We start from the raw sequence: 23,855 nt of genomic DNA, 5'->3' as shown, positions 1-23,855 counted from the left end.
CAAAATTAGAAAGGGCCACGACAAATTAAACCAACCACTCGACTTCACCAACCAACTTTATCTATTAACCTGTTCATTTCAGACTTAACAATTCCATATCATCAAACTGTAGTTAGTTAAATCCATTTCGATACAATGTCTGACTTAACAATGCCTAAAACGCAACGTATGAAAGAGAAATGTAGAAGAGTCGTGATTAAATCGTCTAATCATCTTCATCAACTAACCTTGTCAATAAAGTAGGGTTTTTTACTCACTCGGGCACCTTTCTTTTTCTTACCCTTATCTTAAAGTAAAAAACTTTTTCAAATTTTATTTTGACCCGTCACCAGAACTTAGGATTATGATCTTTTTTTATATCAAAAAAAAAAACCTACGCTTGAGGGGGAAGGAAGAAATCATACATAGAACTCATTAATTAGAGTAAAAAAAACGTAATGCTAGTTTTTTTTTTTTGCCACCTAAAACCCATTATATTAAATCATAACTAAACAACTTATTATCTTTATAGAGTATTTGTAAATAGAGTTGGTTTAGATTAATGTAGTGGTTTCGGTTTAGACCTTATAATTGTATATAAACCCACAATTGTATTTTTTGTTAATTAATGAGAATGAGATTATTTTGCTAATATAGTATCAGAGCGTTTTTAATTTCAATCTCTATCTCTTCCGCTTTTGTTGATCGGAATCTCACCGGCACCTTGCCGGATTTCTTCCCGATCTTTCTCTTTTCTTTTCTTCACTTCACTTTTCAGTCAGATCCTTGTTTCCCTATGCTATCTCAGTTTCTTATCCTTTGTTTACATAATCTCTTATCTCTTGACAAAACTAAAATTGATACTTATTATCATTGTAAAGTTTGTCATCTTTCTAAACAAAAACATTTACCCTTTGCTTCTCATAATAAGCTTAGTGATATTCCTTTTGATTTGGTGCATATTGATACTTGGGATCCCTTCTCTGTTCCCACTCATGATGGTTTTCGATATTTTCTCACAATTGTTGATGATTGCTCTAGGGCCACTTGGGTTTATTTACTTAAGAACAAGTCGGATGTTCTCCAAGTTTTTCCCTCTTTCATTAATATGGTAGAAACTCAATTTCAATCTAGAGTTAAGGGGGTTAGATCTGACAATGCTCCGGAGTTAAACTTCACTTCCTTCTATCAATCTAAAGGCATTGTTGCCTATCACTCTTGTCCTGAAACTCCACAACAAAATTCTGTTGTGGAACATAAACATCAACATCTTCTTAACGTTGCTCGTTCTCTCTTGTTTCAATCTCATGTTCCTCTTTCTTATTAGGGTGACTGCATTCTTACTGCAGTTCATCTCATTAATCGCACTCCTGCAAAAATTCTTTCTAATCGTAGTCCTTTTGAAGCTTTAACAAAGAAGATCCCAGATTACTCAAAATTAAAAGTTTTTGGCCGTCTCTATTATGCTTCTACTTTTCCCAATAACAGACATAAATTTGATCCTCGAGCTCATGCTTGTGCCTTTCTTGGATATCCTAGTGGTTACAAAGGCTACAAGCTTCTTGATATTGAATCTAATACTATTTTTGTCTCTCGACATGTGGTATTTCATGAAGAGCTCTTTCCTTTTGTTGGATCTGAGAATTCTCATGATACTTCTCGATATTTTCCTGCTCAGCCTCCAACACTTCATGTGGTTCATCTTTCTTCTGTTGTGGATTCTTCTGAATCTCCAACGTCTATAGAGATTCAACCTTCTGTTGATCCTATATGTGATGTTTCTGAACCTTCTGTTCAAGCATCCCACAGGAAGACCAAAACACTTGCTTATTTTCAAGACTACTATTGTCATTCAGTGGAGTCTTCAACCATTCATCAAATTTCTCAGTTTCTCTCTTACGATAAGCTCTCTCCTCTTTACCTATCTTTCTTGGTTGCCATTGACAAAGAAAGAGAACCCACCAGTTATGCTGAGGCGAAGGAACTTCTGGTTTGGTGCGGTGCTATGGATGATGAGGTCACTACTTTGGAAGACACCGAGACCTGGACAATATGCACTCTTCCTCCTGATAAAACCCATATTGGTTGCAAACGGGTTTTCAAAGTCAAGTTTAACTGTGATGGTAGTATCGAACGACACAAAGCTCGTTTGGTTGCCAAAGGGTACACACAAAAGGAGGGTATCGATTTCAATGAGACATTCTCTCCAGTTGTCAAATTGACTTCCGTAAAATTTATTCTGGCTTTGGCTGCTATCCATAACTTTTCTCTTACTCAGTTGGACATTTCCAATGCCTTTTTGAATGGTGATCTTGAGGAGGAGATTTATATGCAGCTTCCTCCTGGATATGCTGATCGTAAGGGGGACACTCTGCCTCCTAATGCAGTTTGTAAGCTTCAAAAGTCCTCATATGGTCTTAAACAGGCCTCTCGACAATGGTTCTTAAAATTTTCCTCGACTTTGCTTGGTCTTGGTTTCACTCAAACGTATGTCGATCACACATGTTTTTTGAAACTCACTGATAGTCTTTTCTTATGTGTTTTGGTATACGTTGATGACATAAATATTTGCAGTAACAATGATGCTCAGGTTGATCTCTTGAAAACTCAGCTCAAGTCCTTTTTCAAACTTTGTGATTTGGGTCCATTGAAGTACTTTCTCGGTTTGGAAATTGCCCGATCCTCTGAAGGTATTCACATTGGTCAGCGTAAGTATGCACTTGACCTTCTTGATGAGACAAGATTACTTGGCTGCAAACTATCTCCTATTCCTATGGAGCCTCATGTTGTTTTCTCTTCGACAACTGGTGGTAACTTTGTTGATGCTGGAGCCTATAGACGCCTCACTGGTCGCTTAATGTACCTGCAAATTACAAGACCTGACATTACCTTCGCGTTCAACAAGCTCAGTCAATTTTCTCACGCTCCTCGCAAGGCCCATTTGCAAGCTGTTTACAAGATTCTTCAGTACATCAAAGGCACCGTTGGTCAAGGGTTATTCTATTCTTCCAGGTCAGAACTTCAGTTTCAAATGTTTGCTGATGCTTCTTATTCCTCTTGCAAAGATACTAGTCGTTATGTCTCTGTTTTCTGTTTGTTTTTGGGCACCTCCCTGATTTTTTGGAAATCTAAGAAGCAAAAGGTTGTTTCCAAGAGTTCTGCGGAGGCTGAATATCGCAGCATGTCAAAGGCAACAAATGAGTTGGTTTGGATCAGTAATTTTCTCAAGGAGTTGCGGATACCACTTGCTAAGCCTACCATGCTCTTCCGCGATAACACTGCTGCTATTCACATCGCCACAAACCCTGTCTTCCACGAACGCACCAAGCACATTGAAAATGACTGCCACAGTGTTCGTGAACGGCTTGTTGCAGGTTTGTTTCAACTTTTTCATGTCAGGACTGCTCTTCAACTTGCTGATCCGCTTACTAAAGCGTGATACCCTGCACATTTCCATCAGTTAGTTGGCAAGATGGGTCTACTCAATATTTTCGTCCCATCTTGAGGGGGACTATTATCTATATAGAGTATTTGTAAATAGAGTTGGTTTAGATTAATGTAATGGCTTCGGTTTATTTTGTTAATTAATGAGAATGAGATTATTTTGCTAATACAACTCTCCTTTTTGGAAGAGTTTTACAATCATCATAAAACTTACATGGGTGAACATACAAGAAAAAATAAAACAGATCGCGGGAAAATGTTCGTAGAACAGCGTTTAGAACCCATACCAAAATAGAACAACTAAAATAGCTAAGATAATGCCAAAGATAAAGGATTAACGAAATCCATAAAAAAATAGGGAGTGATTTAGGTCAAACACTCAATCATAAAGATATTTAGGTCAAACAAGACCGGCAACTCCAAGTCCTAATCAAACGTAATCCTAATATATTGAGTAAACTTTTCTTGGTTGCATCGGGGTTGTTGTCTATAATATGATTGTGTGTTCCATGATATAAAATGTTTAATAAATAATATAACAGATAAGTAATTAGCATATATTACTTTACTATATCTCGATCTATTTATTAAATGAATTTATATGGAGAGGGGTAGGTGAGTCGGAGTCCACCTTAGGCTCAGGGTCAGAACAGTTTGTGTTGTGATGACATGAGATGAGAGAGAGAGACTCTACTACATACAAATACAACAGCGTGAGATGATGTCAGCGTCGACGGTGGTGAACCCCCCCCCCCCACCTGTTGTTGGGTCCCCCGAAAAGAGCGGGGCATTTGAGCGAGCTTTCATCTTCTTTTACCCAACTAATTACTACAAGAGAACTTTATTATATAGTACATACATATCTGCTTAACATTAGTGGTTTCTTTTTATAAAAATTTATGTATTCACATATATTTATATAAGTTTTGAGTTTTAAACAAAGAAAATGGAGTAGTTAATAATCTCAAAATTGACAAGGAAAACAAGTCGGGGTTTATTGCTCACCACCAAAAGAAATGTAAAAAAAAAAACATTTTGCTTTAATATTTGAGTATGCTAAATGTATAATTTTGGTTTGGCGCGAGACTGCGAGAGTATCACCGTCACGTGAATATTACAATGGAGACGTTAATTATATGCACTATATGAAGTTATTATGAACATCCTTCCTCGGTGATTGCAACTCATATATCGTCATTTACTCATTCATCAATGGTGCGTCATACACCATCATATTTTATTTTTTGGTTCTGCCAGTCAATATATATATATATATATATATATATATTTTTAACTAACGTTTATCGCTTTTTTAAGCAAACCATCACGAACCAATGAAATTAACAGCATTTGACACACACATGAGTTATTTCCACATATTTTTTAAAATCAGGTAAGCATATATATAGAATACATACAAATTATTACTTATATATATAGTTAACAATTTTAATTCTCTCTATTATCTAAACCAAACAAAAAAAAAACTAATGTGGAAATAACCTGCATGTAATTAATATCTTTGCCTACCTAGAATAAACCATGTGCAAATAAATCTGATCACACACACTATTAGAAAAGATGTTTAGTATTATTACCGTTACTGCTAACTACTAGTACTAAGTTAGTAATGTGATTATCATCAGACCGTCAATTTATTGAAACGTTGATCCACTCACTTTCTAGGGCTGACCTCTCTCTCTCTCTCTCTTCTAAAATCCAAAGTTTGAGACCCTCGCCGTTTCTCTCTCTCTCTCTCTCTCTCTCTCTCTCTCTCTCTCTCTCCATCATCGTTTTCTTCGTTTTCCTCAGTGAAGCGAATCATCATCTGCAAGTGTGGCAGTGGCCGGGTGGGGTTTAGATAGATCTGGGGGGAGGGGATTTGAATGGCTTACATGTGCACTACTACTGATAGTGGCAATCTTATGGCTATCGCTCAACAAGTCATCAAACAGAAGCAGCAACAAGAGCAACAACAACAGCAACATCATCATCATCAAGACCATCAGCTTTTTGGTATCAACCCTTTGTCTCTTAACCCATGGCCCAACAACACTTCCCTCGGGTTTAGTCTCTCCGGTTCTGCTTTTCCCGACCTTTTTCAAGTTACCGCCGGCGGAGATTCCAACGATCCTGCCTTTCCGTTTCCTTCTTTAGACGACCACCACCACGCTACTACCACCGGAGGAGGTGGATTTAGACTCTCTGATTTCGGCGGTGGATCCGACGGCGCCGAGTTTGAGTCCGACGAGTGGATGGAGACTCTTATTACCGGTGGAGGAGACTCCGTCGCGGCTACTGCTACGGATTTCACAATCTACGGTCCTGATCCATTCGCTACCTACCCGAGTCGACTCAGTTCAGATCTAAACAACCGAGTCATCGATACGTCGAGTCCACTTCCTCCGCCGACCCTGTGGCCTCCTTCTTCGCCATTATCGATTCCTCCTCATGAGACAACAACAACAACAACAACAGCCACAGAAGATCTAGAGACTAACGACTCCGACTTCGACCTGGAACCACCTCTCCTCAAAGCCATCTACGACTGTGCTCGGATCTCAGACTCTGACCCGAACGAAGCTTCAAAGTCCCTCGTTCAGATCCGTGAATCTGTATCGGAGCTAGGTGATCCCACTGAGCGAGTTGGCTTTTACTTCGCGGAGGCTATCTCCAACAGACTATCTCCTGATTATTCGACGACGACGTCTTCGTCGGAGGAGGAGGATTTAATCATATCTTACAAAACCCTAAACGACGCTTGTCCTTACTCCAAATTCGCACATTTGACGGCAAATCAAGCGATTCTAGAAGCGACGGAGGATTCAAACAAGATTCACATCGTCGATTTTGGGATCGTGCAAGGTATCCAATGGCCTGCTCTTCTTCAAGCTCTAGCCACTCGTTCTTCTGGTAAGCCCACTCAAATCCGGGTCTCCGGTATACCCGCTCCATCCCTCGGTGAATCTCCTGAACCGTCGCTAATCGCCACCGGGAACCGCCTCCGTGATTTCGCCAAGGTTCTGGATCTGAATTTCGAGTTCGTCCCAATTCTCACTCCCATACATTTACTGAACGGGTCAAGTTTCCGGGTCGACCCGGATGAGGCGCTTGCCGTTAATTTCATGCTTCAGCTCTACAAATTACTCGAGGAGACGCCGACGATCGTTGACACCGCGCTGCGGCTTGCGAAATCGTTGAACCCGAGGGTCGTCACTCTCGGTGAGTACGAGGTGAGCTTAAACCGGGTCGGTTTTGCTAAACGGGTTAAAAACGCGATTCTATTCTATTCAGCGGTTTTCGAATCCCTCGAACCGAACTTGGGGCGTGATTCCGAAGAGAGAGTGAGAGTGGAGCGAGTACTGTTCGGACGGAGAATCTCGGGTTTGATCGGACCGGAGAAAACCGGAATTCATAGAGAAAGAATGGAGCAGAAAGAGCAATGGCGGGTATTAATGGAGAATGCCGGTTTTGAATCGGTTAAGCTGAGTAATTACGCAGTGAGCCAAGCCAAGATTCTGTTATGGAATTACAACTACAGCAGTTTGTATTCAATCGTTGAGTCTAAGCCAGGCTTCGTCTCTTTGGCCTGGAATGATTTGCCTCTCCTCACTATTTCTTCTTGGCGATAACCGAACCGAACCGACCCGGCTTTTTTTTTTTTTAGTTTTGTTTTGTTTTGTTTCAGAATGTTATTACTTTTTGGTTAGACAACAAAAATATTCAATTGTTAATATACGCTATGGTTTGCTTTATTATAGTGTGTTTTGGTTTTTAGTTTGGATGTTGAATTGTTTCATGGGTAGGTTTTTACTTTCTTTGAATCCTTATGTGTGTGTTTATTTTTCATATTTGGATTTGCGAAGTAGGTGGTTGAAAGCTGTTCTTAGTCGTCTTGGTCATCATATCTCTTTAGATAATTTAAACTGGTCTGCATTTTTAATTTGTGAAAGTGAGTGGTTCTAGTCATCTGTTTGAAATGTAACTACTACTATTTCTCAAGATTAGGAAGGTGAAAGCCAACAATATTTGTAGTTACTCTTTCATTTGTAATTTTGCTTAAAAGGGATATGAAATCTAGTTTTGATATATTAATCTATCTCTACAAGACTACAACTATAAAAAGTATCTGAATACAGTACAACTTATGGAGCTAATACAAATTATGTTTTCTAAGTGTCATTTTCTTTTCGCCATAAAGCAAACTTCAACTTCTTTCTTATCTATCTTTCTTTTGTTTCTTGGTTGTTAATTAAAGATAAAATGACAAAGTTCCCAGATTTGCTCTATTTGAGTCTTTCAGTGTCAGTCTTTCATTTTTTTCTTGGTGAGTGTGCCAATATGATGACATACGTCACATACACGTCATCCACTCCATCATCTTCAACGGTCATGTGGCTCCCACACTCTTTCCTCTCGATGTCCTGGCCGACGTGTTCCGGCCCAACTTACTTGGCCCTTTTAATATTTTTGATGGCCCGAATTGGTGGTAAAAAAGGTTTTGTCATAGAAATCTGAACCCAACGCAGCGCTCAACACATGTCGCAGTTCTGACAAACGCGTATTTAACTCGATGCTTTGTTCCGCCATCTGTCACTAGAGTTCCACGAGGCTAACTCTGATCAATACACCGACGTACGATTATGTCGGTAGACAGGGACGCTTATTTAAGAATTTAATCCTGACGTGTTTAACCTTTTTTAAAAGTTCAAAACCCAGTACTTAATATCGTAACCTACTGTAAAAGGTTTGATCTTTAAAATTACTTATCGTCTCGTACGACTAAAAACTACTTGCTCTATAAATTTAAGCCTCAAGAAACCTCGAGAAGCTGAGAAATGATCAACGCGTTTAAGACCATCCGATCACTACCCTCTAATACCGTCTCTCTCTTCTCGCCACCATCTCGATTAGGCCGCAAAGTCACTCGAGTTAGTTTCGCCACCGCTCCTGATCAGCAAAAGATGGATAAAAAGCCTGAAAATCCAAACGAGAAAACAGGGTTTGTCTCGTTCCACTGTACATGTATAATAGTTTGTGATTCGTTAATTTGGATATTATGCTAATGTTTTTTTTTGTTTCCTTCGTCTTTTTTACTTTGATGGAACAAACAGTGACGTGATGTCGCATTCGTTTGGAGAAGGGTACGCGACGAGGTCTGATGAAGAAGGGTTTGGAGGAACCTATGGAGGAAATCAAACTCTTCGAAAGGATAACGAGGTCCATGAGAATCACCCTGGTAATCAATTTTTTGATGATTATAAATAAGCACAGTAGTTCTTAATTTAGATATCACTTGGAATGTTAACGAGATTATGTATGTATGTGTTCTCGATTTTGAAGATTATGACAAAACTCAAGGTAGTGAAGCGAATCAGAAGGAGAAAGCAAGAAACCAGACATAAATCTCATTGCTGAAGAGGAATGATTTACTTTTATGTTATTTTGCTTTAAATAAATCGGACTTTTGCTCTGTACTTTGTGTACACTCTGGCTTGAGTTTCGTTTCCTTGACTGCGTATTTTGACACGTAACTTTTTGTCGTGTTTGTTTTTGTCATCCTTGTCACCTTATGTAACACTCGTTGAATATGTAGCGTTTTGGTTGATTATTGAACTTTTGACTACGTTTAATTTGTTTATTGATGAACAAAAATCTACGGTTCAATATTTTTTTTTTAGTTGGACCATCAGCAGATAGCAATGTCTTAGAAAACGTCAGCAATGAATATTAATCTGTTTTCAGATTTTGAGTCCGAAGCTACCACATTAAAGTTAGCAACTTGAACAAGGCTATAACTTTGATAACATCTTTAAGTAAGAACTCTACGCTGATTTTAACTTAAGATTATATTGGATCCTATAACTCTTGTATTCGTAAATTATGCAAGTATAGTAACGTCTTACAAGTTTGAAGAGTAATGGGGGAGTCCACATTCGTCAAACAAGTTTTCAGTTATCATCTTTACGGCTAAATATAAGACTTTAGTGTTCAGTGTTCTACATTTATGTTGCTCAATGACCCAATGGGACTTAGTTCAAAAAGACCAATAAATAGTTGGACTGACTTTTATTTCCATTTACACGTTAATTTGTGTTTAATATCGATGGAAGTTGAAATAGTGCCATGATATCTTTTGCAGTTATAGATGAAAACTGGGGACAATTTCATTTAAATCAATCATCTTAGAGCATGGGCATTGGTGTCCCCATATTTTTGGTCCCTCAAATTTAATAATATTATTTTGAAAGGTTCTTATTTTTAGTATGACCATTGGTGTATGTTTCTACAAATAGTCTCATCAAATACTCTAAATGCTGAATCAACATTATATCCTTTGGCATACATATCAATAAATGAATTGCACACAAACACATCTACCAAACCAAGAAACAGAATCTCTCCAAGTCATACAATCAAAGTCTCGTATCGCAGAGCTCAAGTCTCCACATTTCATGTAAAAGTCAGCAATCGAGTTCCCCACAGAAACAAAAGACTCAAACCCTCTCTTCAACAAACTCCCTTGGATACACTTACCTTGAAACAGCCATGAGAGCTTAGCACAAGCTTTGAAAACTATGGGGAAAACGAAAGGATCGTTAAAGCGATCTTCAGCTCTCTGTATCTCTGAATACCCAGTGAGCACTTCCCGCCATCTTCCATAAACGGAAGCTTGCTTAATCTTTGATGACAAAAATTCTAGCTTTGAACACAAGTGTGATCCCATCAAGTGCATGTAAACTAGTTAAGATCTCAACCAAGACAACGCCAAACCCGTAAACATCGCTCTTTACATACAAATGACCTGTTAGAAGCAACCAACATGTTCACATAACCCGTGTTGTGATGAAAACCAAAAGGACCAAGAAGAAGACGAGACGTTGTAGTACCTGTAGCAACATACTCTGGAGCTGCGTAACCTAGTGTACCCATAACCCGTGTTGTGATGTGAGATTGACTCGCGGAAGGACCTAATTTCGCCAATCCAAAATCTGATATCTTTGCCTTATATGACTGCATCAAGGTAACAAACCAATTGAATGAATACCATGTTGCAAGGGTATTGACATCACCTTTGTGCAGCAAACAATGTTAAAAGTCAAACATCATCATCCTATGTACCTCAAAGAAAGAAGCAGCAAGGAGCCTATATGTATCCTCTGATACTAGCTCATGAAACTCATCAGAGTCAGAATCATCATCTTCTTCACTTCCACCACTCTCTTCCTCATCATTCGATTTCTCACTCAAGTATCCATTCTCAATCTCTTTAGCTTTACCTTCTACATCAACTGAGGGTAAATTAACCGGAGCCAACGCCATTTGCCAGATTGAGATTCCAATTGACTCCAGCACAATCTGCATTTAAACAAAAATCTAAATACGACAAAAAAAAAAAAACATTGTAAAAAAGAGAACCTGAAGTATGAGACGTTGAGAGATGTTAAAACCTTCTGCTTCAAATCGAAAAGATCCCATTCAGAAATGGAGCCATCGATGCTAGAAGAAAACAAACGACCAGAAGGCAGCCCATTAGAACCAGCACGGCACCACGCAAGAGACGAGATTCTCGAACCGGAACCAATCGGATCGTCGCGCGGAACCAGCTACGGGAATTCGTCGCCGGGAGAGAAGATCGGATCGGATCGTCACCGGGAGAGAAGATCGACACAGAACCGTCGCCGGGAGAAATTTGTCTTCTTTTATTTTAACCCTATAAAAAATCTTCAACCAATCAGAACATACCACGCGTCCAAGTAGACGGACGAAAAACGTCCCAAATAAAGAGACGTTTTTTCTGAATTGGGCTTTTTTTTATTTATTTTTAAACGAAAAATAACGAGGGACGGCCCAAAACTACACCGATGCACATGGTCTTAGTAAATTGATTAGGGAACGTTGAGACCAAATGACAAGACTGCCCCTTATCATCAGCTCTCTCTAGTAGTCGATATACGATTAGTCTGAACATTGAACAAAATGATACAGGTCAACTCAAACCGGTGGTAACGAAACAATCAAACAAACATAAATATGATTACATTACATTTATTAGGACAATCGATCATCATCTTCTTCTTCCTTTTTATTCTCCATGGTAGAAACTCGCCAACCGTATCTCGTCTTCCTCTTCTTCTTAACCACTCTAGCCATCGCTGCACAAACCACCGGTTCGGTTAAGTGCCAGACCGGTTCGCTGCGTTATCCCTTCGGTTTCTCCGACGGTTATCCGATCCGATTCAACTGCTCTAAGATAACCGGAGATGCGGTAATCGGCGAATTCGCGGTACAGGAAGTAACCAACTCCAACATATACGTCACAGTCCCGCCGGTTTGCAAACGCAAGATCGGTAACATAGGGCAGCTCTTCCGGGAAAGCATGGCTCCGTCGTATCTACAGAACATAATTCTCGTCCAAGGATGCAAGAAGGAACAGTCGTATAATTGTTTAATCCGCCGTAAATTCGTAGAGGATCGGTTAAATATCAGCAGATGCAAATCTCCGGTTACTTGTCTCGACGGAGTCACGACGACGAATACAACAACTGCCGCCGATGTGATGAGTATCGGAGACGTTTTGAACCGAAGCGGATGTAAGTATTGGTTCTCTTCGATTACGCCTGATTCCAAGAATACTATATCGGAGTTTTCGTTCAGTTTGGGTAGGCTCAAGCTTGATTGGTGGCTTCAGAAAAGTTGTAATAGCGCCAACTGCTCGGAGAACGCTGATTGTACGGATGTCAAACTCGCCGACGGTGGATTTGGTCATCGCTGCACTTGTCGTGATGGTTTTACCGGTGAAGCCTTCACCGTGCCTGGTGGTTGCCGCCGATTAGGTTCGTTCCCGTCTTTAACTTTCTTTTTTTTTCAAATTTTTTACCGACATATAAGAACTAATCATACATGGACACGTGGACTGTCGTACCCAAAATGGGAAAAAAATAGACTTGACTTTTTCAAAATTCGCGGAATAAAGATAAATTCTCTTTCATGATTTTAGTTGCCAAACACAGAGGAGTACGCAAGCTCGTAGTTTTTGGTACTGGTAAGTAAACTTCTAATCATATTATTCGGTTTAGTGAAGTCTCGAAAAGTTGAGTGTTTTGTGTTTTTTTTGTTACATAGCAGGGGTTTTGGTTGGGGTTTTAGTACTGGCGGTCTTGATGTTTACGTATATCTTCCGACACAAGCGACCTGCGTCATTGACAACAACATCATCAGTCACGAATCGCTTGCTTTGCGAGCTAGCCGGAAACTCCAGCGTTCCTTTCTACACCTACAAAGAGATTGAGAAAGCTACTGATAGTTTCTCTGACAAGAACAAGCTCGGAACTGGAGCATACGGAACAGTCTACGCTGGCGAATTCCCTAACAGCTCATCGGTAGCTATAAAACGTCTCAGACGTAAAGACACTACGAGCATTGACCAAGTCGTGAACGAGATTAAGCTTCTTTCCTCTGTGAGCCACCCGAACCTAGTACGTCTCTTAGGTTGTTGCATCGCCGATGGAGAACTGTTTCTAGTCTACGAGTTCATGCCAAACGGAACGCTTTTCTCAGCATTTACAACACGAGAGAGGCCAAACACCGCTTTCTTGGCCGCTCCGTCTCGCCATTGCATCTCAAACCGCAAACGCAATCGCACATCTCCACTCTTCAGTAAACCCTCCTATCTACCACCGGGACATCAAATCTAGCAACATTCTCCTCGACTTCGAGTTCAACTCCAAGATCTCGGATTTCGGACTCTCTAGGCTCGGCATGTCCACCGATTTCGAAGCATCTCATATCTCCACGGCTCCGCAAGGCACTCCAGGATACTTAGACCCTCAATATCACCAAGATTTTCAGCTCTCGGACAAGAGCGATGTGTATAGCTTTGGTGTTGTCCTCGTGGAAATCATCTCAGGCTTTAAAGTCATAGACTTTACTCGTCCCTACACCGAAGTGAATCTAGCCTCTCTTGCGATCGACAGGATAGGAAGAGGGCGTATGGTAGATATCATCGATCCCTGCTTAAAAACAGACAACGATCCGAAAATGTTTGCCTCTATCCACAACTTAGCTGAACTGGCATTTAGCTGCTTATCCTTTCATAGAAACATGCGGCCTACAATGATAGAAGTTACGGAAGATCTCCAACGGATTAAGCTTATGTACTTTGGTACAGAGTCAAGGAAGTCCAAAAACCGATACGAAGAGACAAGATCATCTCCTAGTGTGTGAAAGTCGCTGCAGGAGATTAGATTAGTTCAGTCTTCTTTTCCTTTTTTTGTTCCTTGTGTATGAAGTAAAACTCTTGAGGGAACCCACAACATGCAAAAAACAAAAAAAAACAAAAACAAAAACTTCTTGACGTAGTACGGGCTATAATATTTGGGCCATTTCAATTCTACAGATGTTCTCTGAAGGGGGCCTTGAGAATTTACAATGTGCTAGTAGTAAACACAATAAGCTTTTGTTAGTGTTTAGAAAAGCATTAAAGTAAAGTACTGTAATAAAGGAAGATCGTATATGGTCAGTGGAAGATATGCAGCACATAGTCCAACTAATTCTCGACAGCTCATTGCTTCCATTTGTCAGCTTAATCGAAGCCGACCATTTTGAAGACTTTAATTTTAAAATTACTTATCTTATCGGTGGTATTAAGTTAAAAACTAATTTAATTACTCGCTGATTAATAGTACAAAACTACGAAGAAATTTCTTATTCGTTGCTTTGTAAATTTTTTAAATAAAACAATTGTAACCCCGCACGTACGCCTCCGTAGTACCCTGTGAACAGCTTTCGATGAATTAATTAGTAATTACATTTTTATGGACCCAAAAATATATTATCGTGCATTATCATATCGTCCAACTATAAACTTAAAAAAAAAGTTCAATAATAATTAAGAATAAACAAATCCTTTACGTGGTTAATACCACACGCACTATATTACTAATAAGTAATAACATCCTCCCAAGGACAAAAAAAAATTAGAATCTCTTATAGAGGAGTAAATATACCTAATTAAAACATATATACAAGCAATATTTTCATAATATGTTAATATATTTATGATGCTTAAATGTTTCTAAAGATTTGTTTTCTTAAAAAATTATTATGAAAGCATGAATGACAAAGCTTTACAATATAAAAGAAAGTTTTTGTCGTACTTTAATTAAGACATTTTAAAAATTGTGAAACTGCATTGAAAGAAACCGAGGCCTGGATATATATCCCATATGAAAATGGGACTGTTAGTGCATAAATTTCAATTTTTATTTGAAGAGTGGATAATTTTTTGGGATGTAAGAGCATAAAATAATAAGATTTAGCATTTGGAATTTAGGCTCTTATTATAAAGGTAAAAATTCCAAGTTCTACAAGGAAAAAAAACAAACTTTGTCAACCAAATTATCTAGTATTGGAGTATTTCCAAAAATATCAATCAATTATTTCGGAAAATAACAGAGAACTATATCTTTGACCAGTCATGCGGATGAGAGCAGGAGAGAGAGGCTTTATAATGAAAACGAAACGTGGCATAAACCCACTTGCCACTCATCACCTGAGAAAAGCGTTCTCTGAACCATGTGATTGACAACCAATGTCCTCTTTGACTTCAAATAGTTTAACAGAAACAGGATGATGGTTCATAAGAAGATATTACATCAAAAGTATTTTGAGAGTAAGTAGAAGGGCTAGAAGATGCTCCATCAAAAATAATATTACTACGAGTTAATCATAAATAAAGTGATAAGAAACTAGTCTATGGGAGCAAAATAGAAGCTTCTAACGTGCTCATGTGAATGTGATGTTAACCTTAATACGTACAAGACAAATAGATAGATAACTAAAGTAAAGAGGAGGAGGCGATGGCTTTTGTAGAAACTAGGTTTCACTTAATGAATTTGTTTGATGGAGAAATAAATTTACTTAAAAAATCTTTCAATGAATCGGATTAAAGCTCAAGAACAGACATGAATTAAAATTTTTTGGGGAAAAAGTTCGGGTTTCTCAAGAGATTTAAAGAACTAGGGTTTTTTTTATTAATTGCAAGATGATCTACAATGAAAGAGTCTCCCTCCTTTTATACAGTTTTGTTAGATTACATAATATGTCAACTTTCCCTACAGCCTGAACCAAAATATAGAAAGTTACTGCTTCTTCTTCAAGTCGGCCATCAGGCGAATTGGGAAGTCGACATTCCATCTCTGGGACTGGGTCTCCTTGTCCAAACATGCCCTAAGTAGATAATCAATTAGGACCTTTAACCGGATTCTCAGTTAAATAATCGATTTATCTTTTCGGTTCAGATTGGTATGTTAGGGATGATAAATTCTGCACCAACAGCTTTGATATGATTAAAATGTAATTTTCACACTTAACTAGACCAAGATACCCACGCTGGTTACTACTCTTACATTCACGTCAGTAATAGCAATATTCTTGGGTCTCTCTGTTATTGTGTGTGTATACTTGTAAAAATATACACATGCAACTAATATATAAGAGTAAAGAGTAGTGTGTGTAAAATAAATAGTAATATATATAGAAAGAGAGAGATGCAGAAGAGAAGCACATGCAAGGGTCAGGCGAAATGGTCGGCATCGCCAGCTAATATAAACCTTTCTTTTCACTATTGAGTCAAAACCACAGTCAATGCTGCAAGAGCGAGATTTATATATGGTTCGTATTTTTTCCTTTCTTTTTTTTTTTTAATTTAAGGAAAAATAAACAAAGGAGGATGATATTAGTATTTAGATAATAAGATAGTACTAATTATTAGAAATCACATATAGACAGACGACTACAAAGGAGGATGCATGCTTTGACGAATTTAACAATCTTTGGTCGAAAATTTATTGCAAGAGAAGATAGATAGATATACGAGAAGAGACACTCTGGCTGTCCCAGAGGCTCATTGATTACCCTTTGTTTTTTTTGCGTATTGACGAGAAAAAGAGAGTGACGTAGCTTTCAAAGGCACTTCCGTGGAAGAGATGCCATCTCTCCAAATCTGGCTACTATGACACTTTCCTTTTATATCTTTTCCCCCTCATTTCTTTTCATATTTTTTGCTCTCTAATATATACTATAAGTTTTATCAATTATTCAAATTTGAATCTTTTGTTTTGGACCCACGATTATATACCCGATGCTCTTCATTTCATAGAAGTGAATAATAAACTAACCCAAGGAGCGGATATTTCCATTAACCACTAGAAAAGAAAACAAAAAAAACTGAAAGTAAATGCGCAGGTTGACCATTTATATTTTTCGTAATTAATAATAACCTGTTACTGAATACTCATTAAATATGTTCCCCTCTGTGTTTTTTGAAAAAGAAAAAAAAAACATTAGTATAAAACTATACTACGACAATTTAGTTCAATAGTAATAAGCAAGTATGTATAATATTAAGCTATATTAAGGAGGCCTCTCGGAATCATCCTAAATTGCCTTCAAATTGATCCCCCGTAGAAACTTTATACTAGTATATGATTTATACTTATCTATGTGTACGTGTGTATTTGTCTTTATATATATATATATATATATATAAAGCAAGTCAGAGACTTTTCGCAACTTCTTAACATTAATGTTCTTCATCTACTACTTTGCTTAGCCTTTTTTGTTTTTTTTTTGACATAAGTGAAGCCACTAGTTACCGTTTAAATGGAAGACATTTTGTTTTCTGTTAACTAATTCGGTAATTAAGAAAAAACACAGTTATTACTTTATGACAAAATATCTTGTCATATGTACTGATGTACACGACCTGGCATTTTGGCAATGCATATCACTTCATATTATCCAAGATAATATTAAAAGCTAAAATAAAAATAATTGTTGCAGTTAAGACTAAGAGTGTACACAATATGTTAACCCAATGGCAAATATTTATCCCAACAAGAAAAATAAATGAAACAGGTGCTGCTGCTGCTGCATGTGTTATTTTTATTTTTTTTGTAAATGTAAGCAACTGTATGGGAGCGTGTCTCAGCCAAAATTCTTGGGCCTATTTTTTTGTCCAAAATTCCAATAGCCGAACAGCTAATTGACACGTGTCCAAGACATCACCAGCGCTCAAGTACTGTACAGATTGGTTTGATGATAAATAAATTATTAAATTTTTTTTTGTCCAAACAGTAAATAATAAACTAATTATATTAATAAAATAAAAAAACAATCAATGAATATTTTCCTTCACAATAAAGAAAAAAATACTGTTAAATTTTTTTTTTCAATGAAAAACAAGATATATATATATATATAGTAATATATTAAACTATTATTTTTGGTTATTATGGCTTCATCATTGATCCTTTGTGCATAAGAAGAAACTAAAAATGAGAAATTTGAGTAGTATATAATACCCTTTACTGCACACAAGGCTTCTCTGTGCAATTTGACTGTCCCTACCAGAATTAACTCTCTCTCTTTTTTCTCTCTCTGTCCGTCTGAAAGAGTCCTTAAAGTGAGTTTATAATTCGACACAAACGAGCTCTTCTGTCTCTCTAATGGCATGCTTAGAAATGTACAACTCCAATGGTGGTGGTATGAGTCCTAGAATCTCTTTCTCTAACGATTTCGTTGAGATTAGGCCTGAGACGACCAAGACGACGAGATCAAGCCCTCTCTCTAAACCAGAGGGTTCTTCTTCTTCTTCTTCTGATAATTTCGAGTTCTCAGTCTCAAACTACACGATGATGCCAGCTGATGAACTCTTCTCTAAAGGAAAGCTTTTGCCTTTCAAGGAAACCAATCAAGTCCAGAGAACACTGAGAGAAGAGCTTCTCGTTGAAGAAGACGAAGATGAAGCAGGTCCACCACGTGATGCTACCAACATCTTCTCTCTCAAGCCACCCATCTTCTCATCTTCTTCTTCTTCTTCTTCTTCTAAGGGAAGGTGGAAAGGGCTTTTGGGCCTTAAGAGGGCCCATGTTGGGTCTAAGAACAATGAAGAACGATTTGTTCATATGATTAACAATAACAAACAATCTCAGGTACTTTATTATTCTCTCTGTTCTGGCTTAATTAACTAATTGGGTTTTGTTATAAGAAAATAAAAGATCGACTTTTTCTTCATTCACTGTGCCGATGAAAGTCGTGTAATTAGTTGTTGTTTCTCTCTTAATTGGATTATGTAAAAGTATACTTTTGTTTTTTTCCTGAAATTTTTAGGAAGCAATGGGTGGAAGAGAAGGGTCAAGTTGCAGCAGGGAGATGAAGAAGAGTATGTAGAGCTAATAGAGATAAAAGAAAAAAGAAAAAAAGTTTTCACTATGTTTATTTTATTTATTTAGGAACAATGGTTGCTTCCAGATTTTTAATTGTTTCGATTTATGTTAATCTTAGATCTGAAAAGTCATTAAAAAAAAAAAAAAAAAATGAAGAAGAAAAAGGCAGTTATGTGTTGTTTACTGAGATAGTCTATTTCATTAACGGGTGAGGATTATTATTAGATCTGTCTTTCAGTCTTTGTTATGGAAGTTAACAGAGTGTGAGTGAGTAGTTCAGAAATTTTAATTTCCAGTTTTTTAAATTGAAGTACTAATGCATATATCTGTGTTTTTGTCTTGGTCTTAATTTAAAGATCTCTTGTCTGACCATTTGTTTTACTACCACTCAAGTTCAATTTCTCTCTCGCTGACTGCATTATCTACTACTAATGCATCAGAGATTCATCATAGGCATACGAAAAGTTTTAGTATTCGCAGTTAAAAGTTTAATATGATGGGGTTACACTGACTAGAGTAAATTCAATGAGTCTAAAAAATATATCTACAAATATTAAACTAAACCTTCGCTTAGATTAAGATGTTTATAAAAATATTTGGGTAACCTCCCAACATATCATTGGACCAAAGAGACTTCAGTATGAATTTTCCAGTTTGGGCTTTTTATTTAGCAGTTGCGACCCATAGGAAAATAATAAATAAATGCGCGTGCGTGCTTTAATATAATAATAGATTTCAGTGTAAAATAAAATCCAATCTATGAAAATGCCACGTGGCATTAATTAATTATTATTATTATATGGGTTTAGATTTTGTAAATTGTTTTTCTTCCTCACGACTTCTTCTTCTTCTTCACCCACAAGACAAAAGAGATCGATCCCACGCTCTCTGAGATCGCCGGCATATTCGCGGGCGCCGACACGAGAAGATCGAGGTAGAGATAGACAAACTAATATACCACATGGATTCCAACACACCTCCTGTGAATTGGGAGGCGCTTGATGCTCTCATCATCGATTTCGTTAGCTCTGAAAACCTGGTCGAAGACGACTCCTCCGCCTCCGCCTCCGCCTCCGCCTCCGCCGCCACCAATTCATCTTCATCCCCATCATCATCATCGTCTCCTTCCTCTCCTTCTATTTCCTCTTCGTCTTATCACTCCAGATTGATCATTCGCCGGATCCGAAACTCGATTGAATCCGGTGACATTGAGACCGCCATCGACATCCTTCGCTCCCACGCTCCTTTCGTCCTCGATGATCATCGTATTCTATTTCGCCTCCAGAAACAGGTCTGTTAATCTCCTCCTCAATCCGTGTATTTGGTTCGTTTCTTAGTTAGGGTTCCTGGATATTTTTTTTTGGATAGGATTGTATGTATGTATGTATGTCTAGGATCGATTTTAAAACCAATTTTGTTTCTCCCTGTGAAGCAATTTATTGAGCTGCTGAGAAAAGGAACACATGAGGCTGCAATTGCTTGCTTGAGGACTTGTGTTGCTCCCTGTGCTCTTGATGCTTACCCGGTACTCCTTGGCTCCCTTCTTAATTATATTGAATCTCTCTCTCTTTTTTTATTTTTTCGTATCCTAATTTTATGTTTTCTTAGATTCTTTTGCTCTCTTTGTGTGTGTATGCTTTTAGCTCCGATTTTACTGTCACTGCTAATGCGTATATGTAGTTAAAAATAGAATAAACAACCTTCTTTTTATATCTATCTTATTCTATTGATTCGTCATCGAGGTTTTGATTTCTTATTCCTGACTTCTCAATCTATCAAGTTCTGACCTCTGCGTATTATATATCTCAAGGAAGCTTATGAGGAATTCAAGCATGTTCTTCTTGCACTCATCTATGATAAAAATGACCTAACCTCTCCAGTAGCAAACGAGGTATTCTTCACCACCTTTCTGCTGTTTTGCTTTTCTTAGGATATTATCTGATATTGCGGGCACAGAATGTCCTATGTTTTTTTTTTTGAACCGCTGCTTATACATCATGCAGAATTTGTATTTTGGATTATAAGGAATGCGCTTTCTGTTCTACAGTGGGCAGAGAAAAGAAGGTATGAAATGGCTGGACTGATGTCATCTGTTCTGAGAGCTTCTTTACAAGCATATGATCCAGTTTTCTCCATGACACTAAGATATCTGATCAGGTAAGAGGCTATATTCCTTTTTTCAACACTGTTATTATCTCTTGTGTTCTTTCTCGCTTACTCTGATTAATCCTTTCTTCTCCCTTTACCAGCATACATAAAGGATTTTGCTTTCACCAAAGAATTTCCTCCGCAGTTTCTGATCTCACTCATAGACTGCTCCTGGAGGAACGTGACGCACCAGCCACTCCTCCTGTAAGCATGTATGAAGTACCACCGTTTGATGAGGTTAACAACACGCAGCTAGCTCCTTGATCATCTTGTAATTGAAATGTGATTGTTGTATCTACTACACGCATTGTACTGATTTTTAATATCATATTTCAGGTGGACATACAGGCTCTTGCTCATGCGGTTGAGCTCACTAGACAAGGTGCTGTTGATAGCATGAAATTTGCCAAAGGTGACCTTTTCCAGGCATTCCAGGTTACAATCCTCCGTTCTACGTTTATTCTCAATTATCATCATTACACTGTTTTAAGTGGTATCTCTTGCAAACACACTAGTTTGGGCTTAAGTTTTATACTAGATTTACTTACTATTATTCTTGTGTAAGTTTATATATCTGCATTGCGGCCTAATTCTTGCGTCTACTTCTTGCAGAATGAATTGTGCAGGATGCGATTAGATGTTTCGGTTCTCGATGAACTTGTTAAGGAGTACTGCATATACAGGGGTATTGTGGATTCAGGTCGGTGATAAACCCTAGGCAGTTTCAAGATCCTTTTTCATGATTCTATCTCTTGTTCTTTTTTTTTTGGCTTTAATGAATTTCTGATCGGTTTAATTTTCAATCAGAGATGCAAATGATCACAAGTCCTGCCAAACGCAACCAGTCGGAGGTGGGCCGCAGCTTATCAAGAGATTGTTCTTCGGAAATAGATCTCAACACGAGTCAACATTCAGATATTGAGAATTATAGCAACAAGAGCATGCTTGATGACACTGAAATGTTTAGCGAACAAGGAGGTGATGTTGGCACACGTTACGGCAGCGAACCAACCAGCGCTTGTGCAGATTGCAGCACTAGCTGGTCAAATCAATGTGAAAATACAAGAGCTGTTATTAGAATTAGATCCCATTTGAATAGTGAGAGGAATAAACGCAAAAGATGGTGTGGGCGTACTGCTGAAATGGATTGTCTTCCTGGTATTTCATTTGCCAAGTCCGAGTCAGGCATAAACCCTATAGAGGACAAGTATGAGATAGCCTTGGCACTGAAGGAACTGGTTAGCAGAGGAATGGCAGGCGAAGCTATTTTCGAAATCAGCACCATGGATCCAGATTTTTTCTCAAAAAATCCTGGTTTACTATTCCATCTTAAGCAGGTAAGGGTGCAAGAACAACTTAAAGTTCTCTGTATATTCCCCCAAGAGATATTGTTTGTAACTTCTTCGTTTTGCTTAGTAACAGAAGATAAACCTGTTTTTATATATACATGTAACATGTGCAGGTTGAATTTCTGAAGCTGGTGAGTGCTGGTGATCACAATGGAGCTCTAAAGGTTGCATGCTCTCACTTAGGTCCCTTAGCAGCCAATGACCAGTCTTTACTGAAGACATTAAAGGAGACTTTATTAGTTTTACTTAAACCGGACGGAACCACACCCAAAGATTTGCCTTTGAATGATTTGGCAAATACGCTACAGGTAACAACAATGTTTTGAGCTTTGATCTCTTCCGGTTTTGTCTGATGAAAGAAAGATTAACGAACAACTCGTGTTTGTTTCTGAATTCTTTTTAAGGTTTCTATCGGTAAAAGGCTTGGGATCGAAGAACCAAAGCTAATGAAAATAATAAAAGCGACGCTTCACACGCATACTGAGTGGTTCAAGCTTCAGATGTGTAAAGACCGGTTCAACAATCTCCTGAAGATAGATTCATTGAAAGAAGTGAACACTGATTTGATCGGTGGTATCACATCAAGATCAAATAGAACTAGCAACACAAACTTGTCGTCTCAAGTCACGACGACTTCTTCAAGCACCATGACATCAGAAGATGGTGGAAGCAGCCGCTTGATGATGACTCAGACTTCGTCGAGAGAAGCTTTGTGGGAAGAAAGTGCAATTCTTAAAGTAATGGTACGTTTTCAAGATCCTTAAGACTTTTGGATCAGTTTCTTATATTTTTTTTCGTTTTGGATTTTGGTCACATGATATTATATATAGTGACGAGAGAGATGGTATCAGGAATTTCTGGCGTTGCCGAGGTCTGATGCAATTGAACTTCTATCACAATACAATGGAAACGCAGAGGCTGTGATTCAGCAACTTTTTGGTTAAAAAACCAAACCCGACTAGACCGAGTAGAACCGTGTCCGGTTTATTTAAATTTGGATGAGTTATATTATTGGTTTATTCATTTCTGCATTTGTTGTGTTTGTACATGAGCTTAACTTGACACAGATACACTTGTGAAAAAAAAGAGAAAAAAAAAAGTTTTAGCAATGAAAAATAAAAGATGGCTGCAGATATGGGCCTTGATAAAAGCCCATTTGTTTTTTGTTTTTTTTTAACATCTGACTTTATTTATGTTGAAAAAAGAGTATTACAAACTGTTAGTTAACCAATTTGGTATTACATCAAAGACTTGTACATATGATTCATCAAAGAAGCATGACGAGATAGCTTATCTGCTGCAGTATTCTCTTCACGACGAACATGTCTAAAAGAAGAGTGTGGTAATTTGGACATCCAGTGTCGTATGTCATAGAGTAGAGGCCCTATCTTGTGGTGATCTTTCCCTGTGTTAATCTTTCCCATTTATTTTATTATCTAATGTTATTACTTGGAATGGGAAGCTTAACAAAAATATTAAAAGTACTAAGGGAAAAAGCACAATTAAAGAAGCAAATAAAAACTCAAAAAAAATGACGGAAAAGGAAAAATAATAATTAAGAGGTAAATTAATTGCCTAATTGGAGACTGTATGGCCTCCGAACCGCTAGGGCTTTGATTCGGAGTCGGACCAACTTTAAGGTTGTAAAGCAAAAGCTTTGGCTCTGTCTTTTTTTAATGAAAACCTTAACGTTTTCTATTTAATC

At 37.9% G+C, this 23,855-nt stretch overlaps 4 protein-coding genes and 1 pseudogene across 7 annotated transcripts; all 5 read left to right on the top strand.

The window, feature by feature from the left end:
- The first annotated feature begins 5,050 nt into the window (after positions 1 to 5,050).
- LOC104762890 (scarecrow-like protein 4) lies at positions 5,051 to 7,178 on the top strand. Its single transcript, XM_010486286.3, has one exon. It carries the CDS (start codon positions 5,310 to 5,312, stop codon positions 7,053 to 7,055), a length of 1,746 nt encoding a protein of 581 aa, XP_010484588.2. The 5' UTR covers positions 5,051 to 5,309; the 3' UTR covers positions 7,056 to 7,178.
- A 942-nt stretch (positions 7,179 to 8,120) lies between these two features.
- On the top strand, positions 8,121 to 9,056 carry LOC104762889 (uncharacterized). The gene is made up of 3 exons (XM_010486285.3): positions 8,121 to 8,425; positions 8,538 to 8,662; positions 8,767 to 9,056. The coding sequence occupies exons 1-3, from the start codon at positions 8,262 to 8,264 to the stop codon at positions 8,826 to 8,828; spliced, it is 351 nt and encodes a 116-aa protein (XP_010484587.1). The 5' UTR covers positions 8,121 to 8,261; the 3' UTR covers positions 8,829 to 9,056.
- Positions 9,057 to 11,396: 2,340 nt separating this feature from the next.
- On the top strand, positions 11,397 to 13,817 carry LOC104762887 (wall-associated receptor kinase-like 21; annotated as a pseudogene). Its single transcript, XR_015588561.1, has 3 exons — positions 11,397 to 12,260; positions 12,425 to 12,469; positions 12,553 to 13,817. The product of XR_015588561.1 is annotated as a wall-associated receptor kinase-like 21 (transcript).
- Positions 13,818 to 17,777: 3,960 nt separating this feature from the next.
- On the top strand, positions 17,778 to 19,025 carry LOC104762886 (uncharacterized). Its single transcript, XM_010486284.2, has 2 exons — positions 17,778 to 18,419; positions 18,598 to 19,025. The coding sequence occupies exons 1-2, from the start codon at positions 17,934 to 17,936 to the stop codon at positions 18,655 to 18,657; spliced, it is 546 nt and encodes a 181-aa protein (XP_010484586.1). The 5' UTR covers positions 17,778 to 17,933; the 3' UTR covers positions 18,658 to 19,025.
- Positions 19,026 to 19,444: 419 nt separating this feature from the next.
- Positions 19,445 to 23,300, top strand: LOC104762885 (uncharacterized). Of its 3 annotated transcripts, XM_010486283.3 has the most exons (11): positions 19,445 to 19,944; positions 20,086 to 20,178; positions 20,464 to 20,544; positions 20,701 to 20,810; positions 20,903 to 21,038; positions 21,138 to 21,236; positions 21,414 to 21,501; positions 21,609 to 22,138; positions 22,264 to 22,458; positions 22,555 to 22,893; positions 23,002 to 23,300. In XM_010486283.3, the coding sequence occupies exons 1-11, from the start codon at positions 19,615 to 19,617 to the stop codon at positions 23,092 to 23,094; spliced, it is 2,094 nt and encodes a 697-aa protein (XP_010484585.1). In that variant the 5' UTR covers positions 19,445 to 19,614; the 3' UTR covers positions 23,095 to 23,300. The 3 variants fall into 3 exon arrangements, with proteins under 3 accessions (XP_010484585.1, XP_019095404.1, XP_019095406.1); XM_019239859.2 differs by lacking the exon at positions 19,445 to 19,944 and having other exon boundaries at positions 20,116 to 20,178; positions 20,468 to 20,544; XM_019239861.2 differs by lacking the exons at positions 19,445 to 19,944; positions 20,086 to 20,178 and having other exon boundaries at positions 20,468 to 20,544; positions 20,657 to 20,810.
- The last annotated feature ends 555 nt before the right edge of the window (positions 23,301 to 23,855 follow it).

The sequence above is a fragment of the Camelina sativa genome, chromosome 18, assembly GCF_030686135.1.
Source record: "Camelina sativa cultivar CO46 ecotype springtype chromosome 18, ASM3068613v1".
NCBI classification, from domain to species: domain Eukaryota; kingdom Viridiplantae; phylum Streptophyta; class Magnoliopsida; order Brassicales; family Brassicaceae; genus Camelina; species Camelina sativa.
The sequence above is the reverse complement of the archived record's forward strand: the minus strand, read 5'-3'. Positions and strand labels throughout refer to the sequence as shown.

What these genes read in the sequence shown, in the direction of transcription:
- LOC104762890 (XM_010486286.3), top strand. Translation starts at nt 5,310, where the DNA reads ATGGCTTACATGTGCACTACTACTGATAGTGGCAATCTTATGGCTATC.
- LOC104762889 (XM_010486285.3), top strand. Translation starts at nt 8,262, where the DNA reads ATGATCAACGCGTTTAAGACCATCCGATCACTACCCTCTAATACCGTC. An exon ending in AATCCAAACGAGAAAACAGG is followed by an intron (nt 8,426 to 8,537) that starts GTTTGTCTCGTT and finishes TGGAACAAACAG; the next exon opens with TGACGTGATGTCGCATTCGT. An exon ending in GGTCCATGAGAATCACCCTG is followed by an intron (nt 8,663 to 8,766) that starts GTAATCAATTTT and finishes TCGATTTTGAAG; the next exon opens with ATTATGACAAAACTCAAGGT.
- LOC104762886 (XM_010486284.2), top strand. Translation starts at nt 17,934, where the DNA reads ATGGCATGCTTAGAAATGTACAACTCCAATGGTGGTGGTATGAGTCCT. An exon ending in ACAATAACAAACAATCTCAG is followed by an intron (nt 18,420 to 18,597) that starts GTACTTTATTAT and finishes TGAAATTTTTAG; the next exon opens with GAAGCAATGGGTGGAAGAGA.
- LOC104762885 (XM_010486283.3), top strand. Translation starts at nt 19,615, where the DNA reads ATGGATTCCAACACACCTCCTGTGAATTGGGAGGCGCTTGATGCTCTC. An exon ending in ACACTAAGATATCTGATCAG is followed by an intron (nt 20,811 to 20,902) that starts GTAAGAGGCTAT and finishes TCCCTTTACCAG; the next exon opens with CATACATAAAGGATTTTGCT. An exon ending in TACTATTCCATCTTAAGCAG is followed by an intron (nt 22,139 to 22,263) that starts GTAAGGGTGCAA and finishes TAACATGTGCAG; the next exon opens with GTTGAATTTCTGAAGCTGGT.